This window comes from Cupressus sempervirens, chromosome 3 (genome assembly GCF_028749045.1).
Source record: "Cupressus sempervirens isolate cs-2001-9-10 chromosome 3, ASM2874904v1, whole genome shotgun sequence".
Lineage (NCBI taxonomy): Eukaryota > Viridiplantae > Streptophyta > Pinopsida > Cupressales > Cupressaceae > Cupressus > Cupressus sempervirens.
This window is the reverse complement of record NC_143120.1, coordinates 530,901,180-530,924,727: the sequence shown is the minus strand read 5'-3', so window position 1 is coordinate 530,924,727 and position 23,548 is coordinate 530,901,180. Positions and strand designations below refer to the sequence as shown.

Genomic DNA, 23,548 nt, shown 5'->3' with positions numbered 1-23,548 from the left:
TCCTATTGTGACTACTTATAATCAACCATTTAATCCTCCTATTAGTAGTCTTACTATTTCTTCTCTACCTATGAGTGTTCCACCTACTTCATTTCCTATCTCACAACCTTCATTTAATAGTATTTCTTACACTTATCCTAATCCTCCTACTATGGTTCCTAATGTCCCACCTATAACACCTTCTATTCCAACTAATTTTTACACTCTTCCTAACTTTTACCCTTACTCAATCCAAGTTTAATGTGCCTACATGTGATATGGGTAGTCCCGCACAAAAATAATGCAGACCAAGAAAAATGGATAGAGTTCACGAGAAATTTTACAAAAACATTTCATAGCAGATATTTTTAGAAAGAAACAAGCCATAATCCAATTAAATTTGTCTAGTTACTTATTAGTTGGGTTGATTACAAATTCCTATAGACCTGTCATCAGATTAGGTACAATAAAATGAACAATTAGTTGTTCTTAGCTAGTAGGATCAAATACAGTTTTTCAAGGTAATAAAATTACATATGTAGATTCATCACTTGCATGTCAAGCATGAAGCACATTCCTCAATTAATAACAAATGGTTGGATATAAAAGCTCCATACACTGGCCCAACAATGGAAGCCAAGGATGTAACCATGCATGTATTGGCACACTCTCCATGTGAGGATCTCAAGTATCTATTATTTTTGTTAATTTGGGCATCACTGTATGATCCAAAATGTTATGAAGTACTAAAGCCGGTAGTAACTTCTCCCATGTCTCCAGAAAATGTAGCATAGGTTTAGGGTCCCTTGGCTCCCAAGAATTTGTAGCAGCTATTCTCACTACTGGAAGAATAACTCCAGTGAAGAGTTGAGTGTAAGGAGTTGAAGAAGCAAGTTTTGCTTTTGTGTAAATGCCATAATCACGAGGCTTATTCCCTTGTAGAAGCCTCTCCCACAATGACATTACCTATAAACCATGTAAAGGATGCAGAGGTACATATGCATTTATGTATGTATGTATGTATGTGTATATGTATGTGTATATGTATGTATGTGTGTATATACATATATACACACACACACACACATTGCCCATTAACTTTGCATTATTTGTGTCTAGGATTTTGAGTGAGTTTTATTGTTTTATTATTTGGATTATGGAATATGTATGCATCTAGATCAAATTTGTGTGTTGTGCTAAGATGTAATAAGCACCTTAAAAAAGATCTCTCTATATATACATGTATGTATGTATATATATGTGTGTGTATGTATGTATATGTATGTATGTATATATGTATGTGTATTATATGTATGTATGTATATATACATATGCATATGTATATATATGTATATATACATATGCATATGTATATATATGTATATATATACATGTATATATACATATGCATATGTATATATATGTATATATATACATACATATATATATATACATATATATATATATGTGTGTGTGTGTGTGTGTGTATGTATGTATATATGTATATATATGTATATATATACATACATACATACATACACACATACGTGTGTGTCTATGTATGTATGTATATAAACAGAGAGATCTTGGCACAAGAAAAAAAAAAACTCACTCAACACATAACATGGCCATAGATGTGATGGCAATGCCTGTTGGTAAGTAGATTCATCTTTCTCTCTCTCATTGTTCATGTGTTTATTTCACTTGAACGATTATTTCTTATGGGGCATTTTGTAATATTGGATAAATTTTATGTAGGACACAATGAGGACATTCTTGGATGTACTTGTATTAGATGTACATGAATCACTGAAGAATTGTGATGAATTGCTTGTGAGCAATGAAGATGGACTTCCCACAAGAGTAGTAGGAGGCGATGAGGACATTCCAGGTACTTTAAAGATTGATCCTTTCTTAAATATTTTATATGTTAATGAGGAATTTAGATGTTGGGGGCAGTGGGGGTGGGGCCAAATGAGCTTCCACCTTCACGTTGTTGGCCCTGATTAGAAGAGAATATTAAACTATTCTCGAAACCAAGTGAAGCTCAACATTAACCCATGATTGCATGACAACTAACTATGTGAATCTCTTGGTTTCAGGCAATGCAGAAGGACACCATAGTTCAATATACAATCTCAATCCATATGCATACGACATTAGGTGGAGTTGAAAAAACCCAACATGTTTGCATAGAGCTATTAAATAAATCTAAATGTGGGGGTTTTTTTTAGCTCCACCTATTGTCCATGCATATAGAATGCAACTGTACGTGCATTCTTGACTTATAGTGGCATTCACAAGTTTATCAAATCAATGGTATGATGTTAACAGGGAATTTATTAATGGAATGAATGAATTTTATTAATGAATGAATGAATTTTAGATGTTAACAGAGAATTTAGATGTTGGGGGAGGGGAGGGGCGTCGGGCCAAATGAGCTTCCACCTTTACATGGTTGGCCCTGATTAGTAGAGAATATTAAACTATTCTCAAAACCAAGTGAAGCTCAACATTAAACTATGATCGCATGACAACTAACTATGTGAATCTATTGTTATTGCTTTTACTCGTATTGCTTCCTAAATTATCAAAGTAAACATAAAAAATATTTTAGAGCTCATTATAACTAGAGAAGTTGGGTGCCCTATCCATGATTATTGAAGCCATAAAAATAAGGCATTAACTTCACCTATTGAGGAGGAATATCTCGAGACCAAAGGCATAACCATGCCATGGCTAATAAATCCATATAATAAGGCATTGACTTCACCTTGATAACCTTCTTTTGAGACCAAAGGCAGTATGGTGCCTATCCATTTGCGATGTCCCTTCTCATGTCCCTCAAGTGATCGTGCATTCTTATCCGACCATCTTCATCCTCCTTAACAATACATCTATTGAAAAGAGTTGCCCAACCAAGTGTTCCATAAAACTCAGCGTCCCATGCTACAATTGTTGCACTTCTTCTTTCTCTAATGAAGAAACATGTTGCATCCAGGAACATCTCCTTCTCTTGCTTCCCTAGAGCATCATAGCTGACTTTGAGCCTCTTTGTGATGTCCTCGTGGGGATTCTAGGAATACTTATTCAACGTTTGCTGCCAAATTTATTTTAAAATAATTCAGTAAGCCATTGCAATTGTGATGACTTGTTTTCACAGATAGTCATTGCTCCTACAACATTGCTATCACATACTCATCACGATTGCGAGGAACTATTCAAATGGATAGTTGTCACTCCCACTGTATCGTTATCGCACAACTATCACAATTGGGATGACAGACTGAAAGCCTAAGCCATTGTATTTGCGACGGTGTACTATCACAATTGTGACAACATGAAGATGAACTCTTGCCCTTGTCTTATTCCAAGTTATGATAGCTATATCTGTCATAATTATGACAAACACCCTTGCCATTGCAATTTGTGAAATCAAAAGTTTAACGCCTGTCCGATGAGAGCCAATTCATGGTACTGTCGCTTGGGTGACAGGTGGCCATCACAATTGCAATGACCTACTATCGCAATTTGAGCCCAAATGTAGTAGTGCTTGATGGGTTAACTAGCATGCCACACACTCTCACTAGACTATCAATTCTATCTTTTGTTGTTGTGGCCTCTAATGTGATTCATAATGAGAGACACAAATATTACAAGGAAAGTAAGAGATACAAATATTACTACGAAATTTAGAGACACGAATATTAATAGGAAATTTAATCACACTCTTTTTCTTTTTCTTTTTCATCAGCAATATCTCTTTTGTCTTGGTTTTGGACTCGACAAAGACACAATCTCACTTGGGGCTTGATTGTTTTCTTGTCTCCTTAGTCTTAATGATATCGTCTTATTCATTTAGTATACTTTACCATGAGTTTGTGATCGACTCATACTCCCGCTAAAGTGGGGGCTAAATGTATCATCTAAAAATGGAAGCACTTCATTTATAAGACCTATTATCCCTCCCTTTTGTGATCTTCTAGGTCCATAAATGCACTTATTACTTGATTAGTCCTATTTTTGAGTTTCTTCTCCATGTTTTGTTGTTATTTTTCCATCCCCAAGATTTTGGTTCTTACCCTAAAGTTGAAATTCCTTAGGGTAAGGGTTGAGGTCATTCTTAACCCCTATGTATGGGAAAAACTTGTCCCTAACCCTGTAAGGTGCAATTTCATCCCTTACATGAGATATTTCACCTCAAATCACAAATTTAATTTTGGGTTTTTCAATTATTTCCCACCTTCTTGTGTCAGTCGTCCTCGATTTATTTTGGAATTGCAATAAAATATGGCCTTCTCTCCTTATTTGGCCCATGATGTCACATACACATGAAAGTATTCAATTGACACCCTTAAGCATCCATTATCATTCTCAAGCATCCATTTGAGAGTAAGATTCATCCAAAGCATCATCCATTCAAGAAAGCTTTCAAGGAGCATTCAAGAGTTCAATCATTCAAGCATTGAAGAGCATGTCTTCATTCATGAATCTATTTTTTGGTATTAGTGGATCTTTTTGCATCTGTGGAGACAACATACATCATCATCTACATACAAACATTGATACATCTTTATGGAGAATGGATCTAAATCCTTCCATGAATGAGAAGTAAGGTAAATATTTGCATTTGTCTTGCTTATTTATGCTATCTTTTTAAGGTTGATTCATCAATTGGGGCTTGACTAAAGCAATTTCCTCCCCACCAATGAAATCCAATTTCCTTATTTGCAAGTGGAGATCTACATATTTTTAGGGCATAGAACTAAGAATTTAATTCTAGGGTTTCAAGTTTTAGACTTGATTTTAAATCTTATAAATTTGTATAGAGAAGGTGAGAGATGACCTCATCTCTCACCCAAGTCATTCTTGACCTCCAGGTCATCCCTAACCTTTAGGTCATCCATGACCTCTAGGTTGTCCTTTTCTAGAGGCCCTCAGATTCACAAAATTTGAAAATATTAGTTCATAGGTCCTAGATCTAGAACAATTTCAAATTTCAACAGTTTGACAACAGTTATATAGATCCAATTATTTCCTCTACATTGGTTTGTAAGGTGAGTTTTGTACTTCATTTAATCATTTTCTGGCACCTTTCATTTAGTTTTATATTTGATTATTGCATTTTTCTAGATGTTATACAAGTCTATTCATCATTTACATCTCATTTGGTCAATTTACTTTCATTTGGTAATCACTTAATCACATCAATCCATAACACTATAAGCAAGGGAAAGAACATTGATATACAATTGTCCTTGGAGTAGAATCGATAAGGGATTTAGATTTGGCATTGACACCACTTGTATCTTCCCAAAGTTGTGTTGATTTGGTTGGGACCCCTTTCAAGGATTATGCTTTTGGACCTTCTTTAATTTTCTCTAATGTGGAAAAATAATTCAATCAACAATCAGTAATCATTTCATTACCATTGCCAATCAACCAACTTACATTTTTCATGTTACGATGAGCTCTAGCACCATGCGAGGATTAAACTTTTCTATAGAATTCCTTCTACAAGAGAGAAAAAACACAAAAAGGAAATACATATGAAATCATATAATTCATGAGCATTAACTATAAAATATAAAATTACAACAATGCATACATTCCACACAAAGGAAACAAGAAAAAAAAAAACAATCTTATCTAAAGTGGCAAGATGGACAACTAAGAAAAGGAAAATAAGTCCTAATTATGACTCCTTAATTAACTTATTAAATATTTATATAATTTACCCTAGCACAAAGTATTGTAGTGTAATGGTGATGGAGAGTATTCTTGACATCTTAATCTCCATCACAACAACTTAGGTTATAAACCCAAAAGACGTGTTACAAAAATCAATAAAAAATGATAACAAAAACCTATAATGTGCCTATAACATTAAACATAGTTTTTCAATCAAGATCAAACACAAGTCATAGAATAAAGGTTGTATTTTTTTCAATAAGAAACGATGTGGACTGCTATAGGGCATGTATTAAAAACACAAACTAGAAGATTATAACAATATAGATTGAGATTAAGTACCTAGAAGCTTTTACGTACCGTAGATGATAAACCATTTTTCCATTCAACTATCTATATCTTTAATGTATACAAGCAATCATGCAAGTATTACATTTTTATTAAAAAAACTCATATAAAACATAATTTTGGAAGTTTTCATATTGAAATAATGTACCATGAATTCTTATCACCTCTGCAACTTATTTAAGTCCCTAAAAAAAAATAAATAAATAAATGTAAAGATTTCATCTACGTACATGGAAAACCACATGAGCATTACATTCATCCACAAAAATGAAATATCAATAACTAGGGTGGATGGGATTGTAATGGAGTGGAGAAGTGAAGTGAGCAAGGGAGTGAAACAAAATTAGTTTAATAGTAGAGCACTGAAAGTGTCATGTCAATACATATCCCCAAAATGACTTCACTAAATTAGTATTTTTAAATTTCTACTCTAAAATTATCCACAAAAATATTGCATTAGTTTAAAAGCCCACAAAAAATGAATTAGTAATCACTAATCACTAGTTTCCATGTTGAGATAATGTACTAAGAATCCAAATTTCTATCTCCTCTAGAAATCGTCTTTCTTGAAAATTAAAAAAGACAATTATCCAAAATAAAATTAACCATGTCAAGTGCATAATAATAATAAAAACCTATTTGCAAATTTTAACTCGACAATTTCAAAACATGACGCCTATTATGTTAGTTTGAGATTTGTGATTCTATAATACGAAATTGTGAGAAAATATTAGAACGATGATACAATGTTTTAGAGAATGCAATTTTTACGGAAAATAGTTAGTGTTTTCCTTATATTTTAATACAAATGTCATTTTTTTGGAAACTAAATTTAGAACTATAGGGGCTTCACCCTTTGAATTAAAGAGGAGGAAAATTTAGCAAGGCCTATATGAAGTGTGGCCCTATATGGGAAAATTCATGCCCAAAGCAAAAGACTCCCGTAAACCAACATTGGATTCCTTTAATAGGATCATAGGGAAAAGTACAAAGACAAATGGGGGCATAAAAAAGTCTTTAAATATGATACTTTTTTCTCTATTTTAAGAATGAGAGTGAAGAAGCTATTTAAACTAATATTATTTTTCTTCTTTTTCGTTTGAACTATTGTCCAATCCTTCTTAGAATCTTTGATACACTAGTTCTTTGATTATTTTTTTAATGATTCTCCCTTACCCCCATCTAAAATAGTTATGAAGTTCTTTGATAGCTCTCCCACTTCTAGATCTTTATTAATTTGAGCTATAACACTATTTTTCCCTTCAAGAGGGGTATTAAGAATAGCCCTCCCAACATTTCCTTTTAATCTTTTATAAGGAGACAAAGTTATCTTGAATTTATCATTTTAGTGAAGGGGGATCAACATGAGTTCATGGTGTAGTTGGAGCCTACTTGGAGACAACTCGTGAGATTCTTCTTCAAATGTCTTCTTAAAGGAACCCATGTTAGTATTACTTTCTAGACATGGCTCAACTTTTTCTATTGAGTAATTATGAGGGATACATACTTCCACCAAGTAGCTTTATTATCATCCTCTTCTCAACACATTGAGTAGCCATATGATATATATTTTAACACTTTCCACATTAGAATGGTATACCCTTACATTCTACACTTTGATTTAAGCATCTATATTTGGTGATGAGGGATATCTCGGTAGGGATATTCTTAGAAATGTTGATATCAACCAAAATGCAAGCACAAGTGGCATGTGATATCTTTCTAGAACCTTTGTAAACCCATAAAAATTTCCCTAAAAAAATATCGATGCCTTTAAAAGAAGAATCCAACTAGAATGTTGGGGAAGATTCAACAACCTTACCTAGATTGAAAAAATATAAAAGACCTCGATAGTTTTGATAAAGGAATCATCCCATGTTTTTTTTTCATTAGTAAGTGCTTATTGAAATCCCAGTGATAGTTACTTAAAGCCTCGTGGCCATCCTTAGCTTTATAAAAAAATCACAACAAATAATTCTTGCATAGAAGGTTAGATTTAACCATCACTAATTAGAGTGGAGCACCAAGTATTTGAGATCCATTGGTGCAAATTTTCCAAACTCATCTAGTAACCTCTTAATCTCCTAATCAATCCATGTTTGGTGAATTAAGTCACATTTTCATAAGCGTCTTGTAAAACTTCCTCTCCCATATTTACCTTTAAGACATCTATTGAGAGAAAGGCCACATGATGAGTGAGAAATGATTTTGGGAGAGGTTTTCCTCAATTAATCTAAAATGCATTCTTCCCATATTTCATCGTAGGAATCCCACAAACCTTATTATTAGTTAGTCACTCTATAATGGACAAGGCCCCATGTTCAAATTTTTCTCCACAAGCCTTAACCAAAGCCATAGAGGGATATGCACCCTTCTTTGGGGGATCATTGATTTGTACTCCAACAAGGTTCAGTTTCAGACTTTGTGACCCAATGGTGAGGGGTTCCCCAAAAATATTCTTCTAATACAAAGAAGTAGTCTTAGGTTGCCACTAATCACTAGCATTCACACTCAAGAATTTTTGTTGATTGTAAAGAAACCTAGGGTGCATCACAATGAGGGCGAAAGAGACTTGCACAACCTAAGGAGTAGGGAGTTTAAACCAAGAAACATAGATGTTATGAGATCCTTCATTGGTGGCAATAAGATCCTTAGCTATCACAATATTTCAATAAGGGACACCATTTTTTTTAATGTTTTTAAACTTTTAAGATTTTCTAGAAGTAGAAGATATTTTCCACAACATATAAATATCATTATTACATTAATCTTTTTGGTTGGTAAAAAGTTAAAGTTTTCTTAATATTAATATGAGACACAGACCTAGCTTGGACCAAGGGCGATCACAAGCAAGGAGAATCACCTTCTCAAAGATCTAGCAACAACATGAATACCCATAAACAAGCCTAAACCAAAATCCCACAATCACACCTCAAAACTAGGTAAAATACAAGATTTACTGCAAGTTCCTCCCTCCAAGTGAGATCAAAGGATCATATCAAATGGGTCTTTCATTCCCTTTTTATCTTTTTTCCTTTTCATAGCTTACTGCCTTCCACTTTGGAAACCTCATCCTGTCATTCCTTTCAACTATCCGAGGGCATATTCTCCAGCTCCCCTACAAAATATTCTTCTTGGCGCCACTAACTATCCTTATCATAGGTTCTTCTCCCTCATTGCAAGATCTTGCTAGTCCGCTTTTATCTTTATGCTTTGACACGACAACAACCTTATGATTCAATTCAATAGTATTCTTAGTCTTTGCAAAATTATCAACATTTGAAATGGATTTCTTGCCTTGATTTAGAGGTTTTAAAGATTGTTGCATGTCTTCTCCATTACAACCTGAGAGTAACTTTATTATCTCTCAATCTTCTTCTCTACAATATAATGAGTGATGGATATATCTTTCCACCATGAAGCCATTTTATGTACTCTTTGTTTGGCACATTTATCAAACATATGCCCCATTTGCAAACAACTTCTACATTTAAAAGGGACCCCTTCATAGTTTAAAGGTTGCACCCAACATCCTTTTAAGTTTTTCGAGCATTAATGCTTTAGGAAAACATTGGAGGCATCCATATCCACCAATATCCAAGTAAAGATAGAATGTGTTAGATTTGAAGAGCCAACATCCACCATTAAAAAGTTGCCTAATGAGTTTCATACAACCTCAAAACACAAATCAAACCAAAAATGCAAATGAAGATTTGGAAGTCTTACCCAAATCAAAACCTTATAAAAAATTACAATGGCAAGGTAAAAGGAAGAATGTCGGGGCTTTAACATTAGAGGATATGTGTCCCCCCAACACCATTGGAAATCACACAATCTTTTTTCCATCGTAGATATTTTCAAAGACAACAATAAAGTAAAAAGACCTCTAGCAACACGATGAATTTGGACACACCTAATCAAAATGGGTTCCCAATTTTCCATTATCCATTTGTGGAGATCATGTTAACTCGACCACAAACCTTTAAAATGTCCAATCAAACCATACTCTTAGAAAAAAACAACATTATGAGCCACCTCTTTCTCCACCTCCCCTTCTAAATCCATAATGGTGACATAAGTTAGTTGCTGCTCCCCAACACTTAAGAACCCATACACACCCTATTGCTTGTAGAGAGCTTGTGGATGTGAAGTTGGTTTCCTCCTTTCCAATCAGACCCTAGAGCCACCCCCCTGGAACCAACATCAACTTATACAACTACCTTGGGCCAAGCCATACTAGGCATGCTACTATCATTTCCATCCCTTTTCTAGGTCCTTGTTGTGTTTATCCCCATTGTAGGTTGCCTAACAACATTCTCCTCAAGTAGGTCTCCATCCAAATAACACCATCCATCACTACATAAGGAAACTTACTTTGATTTAAAGAATCCCAAAATGTCTTTTGATAGAAAAAATGAAGATCAATTCAATAAAAGGAGATTTTTTTGTTCCCATAGAGTGTAAACCCTAGAAGTGCATTCCCACTCCCGTCCTTCTAAGCTACACATGCGAAGATACTAGGTCCTTTCAAAAACTGAAGCTATGAAAGAAGATACAACTACTCCATTCTCCTATCTCAATTTCAAATTACCATCATTGCATTTTTGTTATCTACTTCAAACTACATATGAGTAATCGTAAGAATAAAACTATGTAACCTAAAAAAATTAATGATTAATGTTAAGATATTTGATAAAATAATTTAACAAATAAGTGTTTGTTTTTATTGTAATTGCTTGGTAAATTATCAGGTCATAAAACTGAATTGTCTTTCCTGACGACAACAGTATTTTCAAATTAAGCACTCCTGAAGGTATTGCGAGCGGAAGAGAGTAACTTCCGGAAGGTACCAGAAAAGTTGAAACGCCCGCTTATCATGACTCGGAGACGTTACCAGAGCGAAGCGCAGAGATTTTTAATTTTGGTAGCTAAGAAAGCATGAAATGATTTCATCGATGGCAATGAGTATGAGAGAGGGAATAGTAGTTAAGTTACGGCATTCAGGTTCTGACAAGGTGGTAGAATTGGTGGTTACCCAAGATTCTAAATTGGACATGGGTAGCATTGCTGCTACCTTCGGACTGAACCCACTCAACCTTAAGTTGAATGGCCTCTATATTAGCAGGGGCCCTGACTGCATCTCCTCTTGTCTCACTTGGAACGACGTTCTTCGGTATTTTGCCGACAAGGGCTACCCCACTGGCATCTCCCATCAACACCCAATAATTGTGGATGGCAGTTCCTGCCAAGGTACGTATTTATATGCTAGTTATGCAACATTGCTTACAAATACCATATATATGCATATGTACATTTTTTCCTATATACATAGCGTAGAAAGGTAATTGTTTTTTCTCCTAGTAAATAGGGGTTTTATGGGTTCATTGCTTACAAATACCTTTCATATATATATGTACAAATATTCTATATATATCTGTGTGTATGTACACAAATACATGTAATTGTTTTTAATCGGAGTAAATAGGGTTTGTATGGGTTCCTATGCTTCACTTGATTTAAAAAACAGAATGATGCAGAAAGATTACTCAGTGCATCACTTTTAGATACCTTATTGAGAAGGTTTGAGATATCAAGGTAGGGAGGCCTTCTGCTGCGTTTTCGATTTGAAACAAAGCATTTGACATAGTTCCTAGAGACAAGCGTTGGAAAAGATTGGAGGAACTCAAGGTTCCAAATGAGCTTAGAGCAGCCGTACATAGACTTTACGAGCAGGTTAGAATGAGAATCAGGACAAAGGAAGGCATGTCAGAAGGTTTTGCTGCTAAGTTGCTGATTCGTGATATGAATCCGATTCGGGCACGTGAATCAGATTTGTGATTCAAGATTTTTTTTCCCAATTATGATTCGTGGAGGATTCGTGCACATACACACACACACAAAAAAAAAAAGGAAAAGAAAAAGAAAAAAAAGAAGAGAAATATACATAATTCTAAAACTAGATCATTTCATAGTATGAATCTATGATTATAGTATGCATCTATGAATCTAGTATACTTGATCAATGATAATTAATCTTTTTTCACGATTATAAAGAAAATCAACACATTCACATTGAATTATTGAAAGTGAAAGTTTGTAACATTCAAAATATAGATCATTAAACTTAAAAGTTTGTAACATGATTTACTCATAAAAGAGTCGAGAGTCAAGACTAAAGTTTTTGATTTAATCATCAATGGATTTTCAAGAAAATTCGCATCAGAGCGGTATTGATAAGCTGCAAGTGCTGCATCTGTATCGATAGAGGAACCCAAACCAGTAGTAGTAGAGGGGATTGTGAACTCATAATCCTCCTCCTCGTCATCCACATCAATCAAAGTGGATCTAGCAAGATCCCAAATGGTCATATCTAAATCAGGAGTCTCGGGTGCTACATCCCAAAGCTTTTTAGGCCCCTTCTTGTACATTGAATCTTTTCATGACAACAATCGCAAATTGTTGTGAATGAACACAAGGTCTTTCGCTTTTTTGTGGAGCCAACTAGTTGCGTTTGATTGAGTGGATAAAGGAGTAAGTACTCCAATTTTGCTCAGTTACAGAAGAACTGGCAACCTAAAGAGAAATTAAAAATTATCGATACAACAATCAAGATAAATAAATTTAATAATAAACTCAAGGAGTTGAGAGTGTTAACCTTAAGCTTCATAAATCAACTTCAGGTGATAAATTTTACAAACTTACTTGGGATAGGACCTTTATGGCAAGAGGTTGGAGGTACATGAAGGCTTGCCCATGAAGGTACCACCATTTGATGGCATCCATCCTGCTTTGGTTTGCCATGGCAATAGGGCGGAAATTCTCACCTTAGATGAAGACAGCAAATTCACTCCTCAAAATTGCCCCAATCTTTGGATCTTGGAATATTTTAGCTAGTGCCCTCTTATACCCATTTGTAACCTCTGCATCTCTAAATGGTGGCACTCTACCTAGAAGGCGAAGCACATTTGCACTATAGTACCTGGGGATAACAAAAGACAATTGAACACTATCAAATATCAATAACACAAACATTGGATAAAATAAGCACAAGCATTTGATAAGAACTATAGTACCTCGGGGATAGAGCATATGCAAAGAGGTGCAAAGGTGTATGGTCATCTTGTTCCATTGATGATGAACAATTTTTTCCACCTTCTTGTAAAGGGTGTCCTCAGGATCATTCTCCCTCCTCTGTATGACCTAGGATATGAGATATGAATAATAATTATAATTAGTGAATATGTCAATTTAAACTTTAGAATTTGGATATCTCTCAAATAAAAAATTGTTGTAAAAGAGCGAAAAACTTACCATTTTAATTTTTTCCAGCACGGTGTCCATGGAATCATAAATATCCCGAAGGCATGGCTCATTACTGTCTGCAAAGTGAAGCATTGCCATTATTGGATTGGTGACTTCCAACACAAAGTTTGAAGACCCCACCAATCCTCATCTAGTATCATTCTTTTCACATTTAAGGCCTTTGCTGTATTGTAATCTTTCCAAACGCCCCATTGGGGGCTAATGACCATATGTTTCAATGCTTTTTTTACCTTCACAAGTCGTCTCAAGACGATTGGGGGCTAATGACCATATGTTTCAATGCTTCTTTTACCTTCACAAGTCGTCTCAAGATGATTGTGTGAGAGGCAAAGCAGGTTTTAGTAACCTAAGAACATGTTGAACTCAAGTTAGTAATACATTTAAAAATTAAAACATGTTAATGTAAACAACAAAAAAAATTATGGAATCCAATAATATTCAATTATATATAAGATATACAAATTTACCTTCAATAATTCCAAGTTTGAGAAACGCCCAAAAATTGCTTGTCATGTGGTGATTTATCACAAACATTTGAATCTCTTCAGCTTCCTCATATCTTTTTCACCCAATCTATTTCGGTGCCAATTGCTTTTATCACCAAATGGAGAGAGTGGACGGTGCATGGTGTCCAAAAGATATGATCATATCTAGACTCTACAATTATTCTTGTAGCCTTGCAATCTTTTGCATTGTCCGTGACCACTTGGACAACATTATCAGAACCCACTGACTCTATGGCATCAATGAGAATGCGTGAAATAAATTCTAAATTTTTCACTTGCCCTTCACAATCAATTGCCTTAAAGAATATTGCCTCTCTTAGGGCATACAACAATAACATTGATCAATGGACGGTTTCTACAATCTTTCCACCCATCCGAAATAATAGACACACCCCCGATTGAATCCAAGAATCTCTTATTAGTTGAAGTTCAGCCTCTACAGATTTCCTCCCAACATGTAATATGGTAGTGTGCAACTTTTGTAACCAGGGGGTGCTTCATTTATTGCTTCTACCATCTCCCTAAAATAAGGTGATCTCACAAAATTAAATGAAACACCATTTGCAATTAAACAATGTCCAATTTTGTGATCAACAATGTCTTTCTTTTCATTTTGGAATGCCCTATCTAGTGGTCGTCTCTTGCAGATGAGTGGAGATGGGTCTTCATCTTCATCATTTGTAGTTGGCATAGGCAAAAAAGGATGTGTTCTTGTGCTTGTTTGATTGGATGATGGTGTTGGTATATTTGTTCTTTTGGAAGCACCATGTTTTGCTTTTGCAACTGCTCTATCAACATCATCTTGCTCTTTTGCTAATGCTGCTATTTGTGCAGCTGGTAATCTCTTCTTATCACTACCCTGACACATGTTAATTCTTTCACCCGTAGGGCCCAAAAAATGTAGGTTCACTTAGGAATAGTAGCTTTTATGTTGTATATTGCAATAATTACATTTCCATATGTATGCCCCACCCTTAGGACATTGTGTGACTATTGTTGTGTGTCTCCATAAAGGAGACCCCTTATCAATTTTGAAGCTTGGTGATGCAGCCCCATCCCCACGCATTGAGCCTTGACTACTCATTGTTCTATTCTTGCAATCTAGAAAAAAAAATGAAAGAAAACCATGCTACACACTAACACAAAAACTTGAAAATTTGGAAAATTAAAAATAAATCAATAATCTATGAAAGAACTCAAGAATATGGTTGAAATGCATACCTTAAACACTTCTTGCAAGTTATTTGGAGCTCCACAACCGATCTCCTTCAAATCCAAGCACTTTACTTCAAACTAGCAAGTATGAGAGAGCAAAATAGAGAATAAATGAACTTGCATTATGACTTAGAGGGCTGTTTTTAGGGTTTAGGCAAAAAAATTGAATGGGCCCACTTTTCACAACTTTTCTTGCCTCTCTTTTTCACGGATCTGTGGTGGATCCTCGAGGATCCGGGCAGGATTTGTAATCTTGCCTCTGGATCTGTATCCGCAGGCTGATGGATCCACAGGTAGCATTACGGATCCTGCATGGATCCTCACGGATCCACGTGCTGATCCGGATCCGGGATCCGATATGTGAATTTGGTAACTAAGGGTTTTGGCTGTATTTCTGTGGTAAAACAAGGCTGTCCTCTCTCACTCACACTAGTTGGCTTGTATTTTGATAAACATAAAAAGTGTCTAAACAAAACTAGAGGGGAGGGCGTCAAACTTGCTAGATACGCGGTGAAGCTATTTTTTTATGCAAGCAATCTCATTTTAATTGCACAAGCAGCCAAGGATCTAAGAGAACACTTGAGTGCTCTAGAGAGTTTTTGTTGGGAAGTTGGGATGCAGGTGAACACTACCAAGACTAAGATCGTGATTTTTTCTTTAAAGAGGAAGAAGCAGTAGGTTAATTTCCTCTTTAAGGGAAATGTGCTTGGGAAGTAACTTTCACAATAGGCTTTGTTAGGAGATGTGTAGGGCTAAACGGATGCAAGGGGGATGGAGAATTTCTTTCTTCCTTCAGAACAGGTTTAGCAAGCAAAACGAGGGGATTGGAAAGCCAAGAAGATTCTTTTTGGCTTGTTGGCCACTTCAGTTGTACTATATGGCTAAGACTCGTGAGGTTTGGGGTAGTAGTCTTTCTAACCACAAGTGTAAACAATTTGAAAGAATACAAATATATCTTATCACTACCGGCCTTAAATCAACAATTCAGTATGAGATTCTCCTAGCTGAAGCAGGTATGTTTCCAATGGAAGTCTCAATAGTTATCTGTTTGTTAGGCTATATAAACAAAGTGGAAAATATGGATACATGTCGTGGCCAAAGTTAGTGATTGATGAGAGATTAGGCTGTAGAAAGAAGTCGTGGATGAGGCAGAACAAGGCATGGTTGAATAAGTGAGATATTGAAATACAAAATATTCCCAACACCAAGGAAGAGATAAAGAGACTTATGTTGGAAAACTTCAAGGTTGCCATGCGGACAAAGCAAATGGCGTGGAAAGAAATCTACTATTTGAAAGAGTTCAATCCCTTTTGGGGTCATGAAGATAAAGACTTCTTATGGGTGGCAATCAAAGGCAAAGCTAGATTGCTTGTGGCACAGTTGATAATTGGATCCCATCATTTGCGGTGCAAGATGGGTAGATGGACGGTTCCCAAGGAGGTTGGGATGAAAGAACATGTATTTCCTGTAGTAAAGGATGTGTTGAAACAGAATGGCATTTATTTTTGGCTGTATACCAGGATATCCGTGAGCAATATGAGAACATTTTTTTGTTGTTCGGTAATAAGTTTTAGATTTTATAAATCAATGGGAAAATCTTGGCTCCGTACTAGGGGTGATTATAGTTAGGGAAACCACCTTCCCACATAATAAGCACCATAGCAAGGCTCATAAACAAATCTACAAAAGCCTTTTAAAACTGAACATCAGTGATATCAATCAATCAAGCTTCTTTACCATTTTGCTCCTCTCTTAGTACGAAAGTGTAGAACCTAAGTTGCCGGTTCGTGGTTCGGTTCCAGTTCGGGTTCGAGAACCGGTTCGCTGGTTCAACGAAATTTTGGAAGGGGTTTGGGTTCCTTTGGGTTCGTTAGTACAAAAACATGTAAAATATATATATATATATATATATATATATATATATATATATATATATATATATATATATCTATACATTTTTATGAAGCATGAGTTAAAATTACAATGTAGCATAGTACCATAAACACATTTAAAACTTTAAAACAGCATAAACAATAACATATCAATGTATCATGATGAGCATACCATCATATAGTAACATAGTTCAATCAACTTCAACATCAGAGATGAAAGATTCAAAACATTTAAAATATCAAGTTCAAGTGTCATTGTTTCACATTCAATGTTTAACAGTAACTAATAGAATGAAAATCTATTAAAATTCTGAATTTCTAGTTCTAAGTTCTTCATTCTTCATCTTCATCTTCTTCATATTCATCTTCTTCATCTCCTCCTTCTCCGCCTACGCTATTACTTGCACCAAGGCCAATGGGATCAGCAACAGAGTATTGGCATCAAAGTCATCAAAATCATCAATTGTAAGCGCAGCAGTGGAAGCATCCAAGTCCGCAATCTCTGCATCTACATCCCAGTTCTTTGTCTCCCCTTCTTTGTATTCTTGACTCTTGTGCGAAAGAAGGTGCAAGTTGTTATGCACAAATACCAGGTTCTCGGCTTTTTTTGATTGCAACGTATTGCACTTCACCGAGTGGATGAAAGAATAGGTGCTCCAATTTCTTTCTGATGCAGAAGAACTAGCAACCTACAAAGATAACATAGGGTAGGCAATTAAAAAGGAATTAATTCAATCTTATTAAAAAATTCTTTTGAAGATAAAGTGAGCTAATTTAAAAAAAAATAAAACTTACTTGTGATATGACTTTGATTGCAAGGGGCTGCAATGTTCGGAATTTTTGGCCATGGAGGTACTACCAACCATGAGCATGCTTCTTGAACCGATGACGAAGAGCATCATTACTTAGACCTGTAGCATTGACAAATGCTATGAACTCATCCATGATTACATCTCTTATATCATCATCAGGAAATATTCTTCTAAATGCTACTTGGTACCCGTCAGACACTTCCATATCTCTATATGGTGGCAACCTTCCTGGTAGATCACAATATTGTGAGCTATAGTATTTGGGGGTCAAGGCATAGGCAAGCAAATGTAATGGAGTGGTCATTTTGTTCCATCTTTCATTAATAATTTTTTGCACTTGTTTGAAAAAGGTCTTGCAGATCTTGCTCCTGCTCATTTATAACTTGTCTGATCTTCTCAATCATTGAATCTATGCCATCATAGATCTCTCCAAGGCAAGGCCTATCCATGTCAGTGTACCTAAGCATGCTCATAATGGGCTCGGTGATCTTAAGGAGATATTCCACACGTTCCCACCATGAGTCAGCCAATAGCCTATCCTTTATTTTGTTTGCCCTTTCAGTGTTCTTTTGCTTCCATACACCCCAATTGTTGCTGATTACCATACCTTGAAGTGCATCTTTCACTTGCACAAGTCGTCTTAAGACGATTATATGTGATGCAAAATGGGTCTCAGCAACCTGTGACATAAATTAGAGCAAAAAACAACTATTAGATACATATTTTAGAAAACTAAGAAAAGTATACACATTGGCAATTGCACAAGTAAAATATGAAAAATCAGAAATTGTCAAATATTAAAAATTAAATAACTAATTTGAGTTCAAGTTCATTTACCTTCAATAGCTCCAATTTTGAGTAGTTCCTGAAAAGAGATTGAGTCATGTGGTGGTTTGTGACAAACATTTGTATGTCCTCAGCCTCTTCATACACTGTTTTGATCCACTCAATTTGGTTCCCAATCTTTTGTAGCATAAGATTGAGTGAATGGATTGCACAAGGTGTCCAAAAGATATGTGGATATCGTGATTCAACCAACAAATCTGCTGCTCTACAATTCTTTGCGTTGTCCGTTGTGACTTGGACAACGTTTCTTGCACCCACTTGTTCAATGGCCTCAATTAAGATATCAGCAATAAATGGCCCATCTTTTACTTTGCCCTCACAATCCATCGCTTTCAGAAACATTGCCCCTTTAGGGGACACCGCAAGGACATTGATCAAGGGACGGTTCCTAGAATCCTTCCAGCCATCTGAAACAATTGTCATCCCTATCTCAACCCATGAGTCCCTTATGGGCTTCAATTGATTTTCAACCCGTTGGACCTCATCATCCAACAAGGTGGTGCGCACTTTCTCATACCTGGGGCCACAATGCCCTTTTGGAGCTTCATTGGCACCCCTCAACATGTCCTTCCAAAACGGAGAGCGGACAATATTAAAAGACAACCCATTTGCATAGAGGCATCTTCCCACCTTAATGTCAGCAATATCTCGGGCCTTGTTTTGAAAAGAAGTTTCTATTGGCCCCTTTCTTTTGTGTACAATGGGGACAGATTTAGTGTCAGTGTCCATTGTAGTATTGAAGAAGGGGTGGTCTTGTACAATAACATCTGAGGGGGGCTGCATTCCCTTAGCTTTTTTACTTTTATTGATACTACTACCGAGTTCTATTGCCTTGCGTCCTCCTCTCTCTTCTGCTGCCTCATGCTCTTCAATATATTTTAACACGGTGTGATTTGGTATAGGGACACCATTTTTGCCAGGGCATTTCTTGACTCCTCTTTCAGTATAACCACATAGATGGCCTACCACACGATAATAAGAACTATTTCTTTCTACATCACATCCTCGACATCTCCAATGGAATGCACCACCTCCTAGAATGGGTTTTATAATGTCTACATACTTCCATAGAGGAGAATCGGAGTTGGGTTCCATTCTTTGTTCGGTGTTGCCTATTGATGAAGAGGTAGATGACATTACTTTCGAACCTTTCCTTATGGCAAGAAATTACTAATTAGATATATGTTCATAATCTATATGCAAGAAAATGACGAATTTTGAAACAATGGAAAAGATTCGAGAACTTAGAACATATGAAGATTGAAAGAGAAATGAAAAAAAAGAAGGAAAAACTAGAACAAAACAATAGTAAATGGAATAAGATCTTACCTCTTGGTCCTTTTCCAGCCATTGCAAGTTTGCAAATGTGTATAAATGATGCACAAACACTTCAAGAACACCAACAAGTCAATCTTCAAACTCCTCCTTGCACAACCGGATGCTTGCTCAAAAATTTATGTGCTCTCCTTCAAGGCAAAACAACCTATTTAGAAACATGAAATGACTATGAGAGAGCGAAAAACCAATTCATAACACCTTTTTAGGGTACATGGATCCCAAAAATTATTAAAAAATGTAAATAAATCACTTTATTTCCGCATCCGTGGGCGGGTTCTTGGATGGGTTCGAACTTGGTTCGATTTTCCCAGGCTGGTCTGCTCGGGTTCGAACCATGGTTCGAACCAAGATTTGAAAATCGAACCTTGGTCAAACCGGACCAGAATCTCGAACCGGTTCGAACCAGTTCGAGGTTCGGAGGGGGGGGAGGGGTACCCGTGTAACTTAGTGTAGAACCATATCAAAAAGTACCCTTTTTGCTTTCCTATCTTTTTTCTGTTTAATTGCTTGCCATCCCTCTTCTACTCGGGCTGCCTTAGTCTCCCAATCCTCTAAGCTCTCATGGTGAGTCCTTTCTATGTCAAAGAAGCAACACTTTTGCTGATTCTGTCCACCCCTTACCATTGGTCCGATCTCCCTGTGACAGGACCTTCTGTATCTTTTTTCTCCCTTCCCTCTGGAGTCACAGCTCTGGTATTATGCTTCTGCTCCTTTGCCCCTCTACCATTAGAGATATTAGCAATGTCGATTTTGGAGAAGCTGAACACTTTGGAGAATCAAACAACTATTGTGATCCATCTCCCATCTCAACTTGAGAATAACTTTGTTGCTTCCCATCCTTCTTCTCTATGGTGTAATGACTAATGCAAAAGGCAGCCATTTTCGGTGCTTTTGGTTTGGCACATTGATTAGCCCAATGCCCTGTTTGAAAGCACCTCCTACACCTAAATGGAAGACCTTCACAATCCAATGAAATCAACCACCAATTCTTTGAAGTTTTAATTTTTATTTCTTTAGGAAAACCAACCGTAACATCCATCACCAGAATTCGAGCAGACACAAAGTGTAAAAGGTCTGAAGATCCCTCATCCACCATTAAAAAGCTGCTAAGTGAGTCTCCAATAGCTTGGAAGCAAGAACCAAACCAAAAAATCATGGGAAGGTTTGGGAGCCTCACCCAAACCGGGACCCTGTCAAAAACTTCTGTAGGAGGAGAGAAGGATGGATGCCATGGCTTCAACACTAAAGGAAATCTGCCCTCCTACTTACATAAAACTTTATTTTTGTCTTCAACTTTTTCAAAAATTAAAATGAAATGCCCTTGGCAAAAGGGTAAAGTTGAACATTCCCTTCTAAAATGGGCTCTCAGTGCTCTGCAATCCACTTATGCAGTTCGTTAGTCTGGGCCACAATCCTCTGAAGCACACTATCAATCTTAGCTCAGAGAAAACATTAGCATTATATTCAACTTCCTTTTTAGCTTCATCTCCCAATTCCGTTGTAATAGAATCCATTTATGTTTTTTGCCCTGCAACCTGTCAGATCTCATTCTTTCACTGATCTTCTGTATTACAGTTCAACTTCCTTTTCATCCTCATCTCCCAATTCCACCGTTATAGAACCCATTGCCACATGCAGGGTTAGTTGCTCTGAAACCCTAGCTGCAGAACGATGCTTGAACTATTGGAAAGACACTCTCTGTATTGTCAGCTGAATGACAACTTGCTGCTCCATAACAGCTAGCATACTTTTTGATTGTCATTATTATTATTGTTAATATGAGAACAATTTGAAGGAGGGTTGTCTACATCAATTGTTTGACAAAGTAAGACTGCACAAAACCACTAGTTTTCTAATAAAAATTCATAACAGGGGAGCTGTATTGAAAAGAATATGAAAATGGTTTAGGTTTTTGATGTGTTGTCCCTTAGACTGTTTGGTCTTGTGAACGTCAGTAAAATACCTTCATTCATCTGGCTTCGAACACAGTTCTCAAACACAAATAGTATTTGCAAAGTGTCTTTGCTATTTAAACAATATTTAGATTGCAACAAAATTCTTATTAAATCTGCAACATTAAATAAAAACTACTCCTCTGAAACTAAATTACAAAATTGGTCCCTTTAATTGGCCTTGCTCTCAGTCTCACTGCTTACATCCCTCTTTTCATGCAGCCTGAATTCAGTTCTCATCGCAGCTCCTCTCTGCTTTTGAACCGATTCTATGCAGCCCACCACTCACTTCTATGTCTCCCTCTACATATAGGATTGGCATCGATTTGCAATTTTTTCGTCCTTTTGTCTGTCATGTTAGTTTTTATCCCCGAAATCTGCACCATTTCACGTTCTACAGGCAACTTGATAGAAAGGTTTCCAATGAATGCACAATGTTCTGTCAGAAGAGAAGCTGATAGCCTGATTCGATACCTTCTAATGATACAAAGGGGTTTCAAATACCATGCTTCACTATAACAGAGGCTTTCAATTTAACTTCCTCTTGTCGATTGCATATGTATAAAAGTTGCTAATGTCCTCCTAATAACACGTGTTGATCTGTCTTTACATCGGTCAATCTGCAGACCATGACGATACTAAGAAAGGTTGAGGAATTTGGCCTTATGCCTGCCACAAGCCTTTTCAAAGTTGATGCATTTTGTCATCCTTGACAAATTAACAAATTACTTTAGAGATGGTTGCTATGTTGCTAAGTTTTTAGTCGGGGCAACATCAGTCTCAGTGGGAAAGTGCAGCTTGTGCAAAAGAACACTGAGGCTGTTATTGTTAGGAATGTACTAAGACAAGGGAGCCAATCTGCTTTAGGGTCAAATATGTTAGAGGCGATTGACAGTCCAAAACTACACTATATTGATTTCATCTATATACTCCATGCGACTGCAGAGGTGAAATAAGTTACAAAGAAGAATAAGTATTCTGCCACCAAGTCCCTATCCAATCCATAGGACAACACATGGAAACAAAATCTTGATTAGCCCTCATCCCAATCCACCTTAAGGATTTGGTCTAGCCCAACCTATGCCTCTAGACTATCGTCAGTCACGTTGACCTTCCCTTGAGAAAATCTCATATTGGCAAGGAAATCCACAATATTGTTGGCCTCATGATATATGTGCTTGATAAAAAATTCCAACATACTATCCAAACATGCCCTATAGCATCTTGATGCATGCTGTCAAAAATTTCACTAGCCTTGTCTTTGCTTCGACATTTTGCAGACATGTTGTTTGGGGAAGTCACAAGTTACAACTACAAAATTGAAGTCAAAATAATCGAAATGGAAATGTTTTTGGTTGATGCCAATTGCTGATTCACCCAATGTGTTTCTGCTTTAGACATGCGGGGTAAGAATTTTTTTGTGAGTAGAAAACACAAAATGGAGCTAGGTAGATGAACTACCTTCTCAGGTTGTTAACACTTGTAGTAAACTCCATCGTTGTTGTAGACATAGATAGCTTCTTCCTTGGCCTCTTCTAACATTTAGTTGGCATCTTTTTCGTCCTTCTCCACCGAGTTTTCACCAATTCCTTCTTCATCCATGTGGACTCACTTCCACCATGGACTGTCCTCTTCCAAAGGCACTC

At 36.3% G+C, this 23,548-nt stretch overlaps 1 protein-coding gene across 4 annotated transcripts in view; it reads left to right on the top strand.

Moving 5' to 3' along the window:
- Positions 1-10,752: 10,752 nt before the first annotated feature.
- LOC149567504 (amino acid-ligase) overlaps positions 10,753-23,548 on the top strand; it is a 59,056-nt gene continuing 46,260 nt past the window's right edge. For 2 of the 4 annotated variants that reach the window (XM_089820714.1, XM_089820716.1), the window contains exon 1: positions 10,807-11,268. In XM_089820714.1, the coding sequence (XP_089676840.1) occupies positions 10,962-11,268 (307 nt within the window). In that variant the 5' untranslated portion in view covers positions 10,807-10,961. Of the gene's footprint in view, positions 11,269-23,548 lie in introns of all 4 variants that reach the window. The other 2 variants (XM_089820715.1, XM_089820717.1) reach the window with 2 other exon arrangements.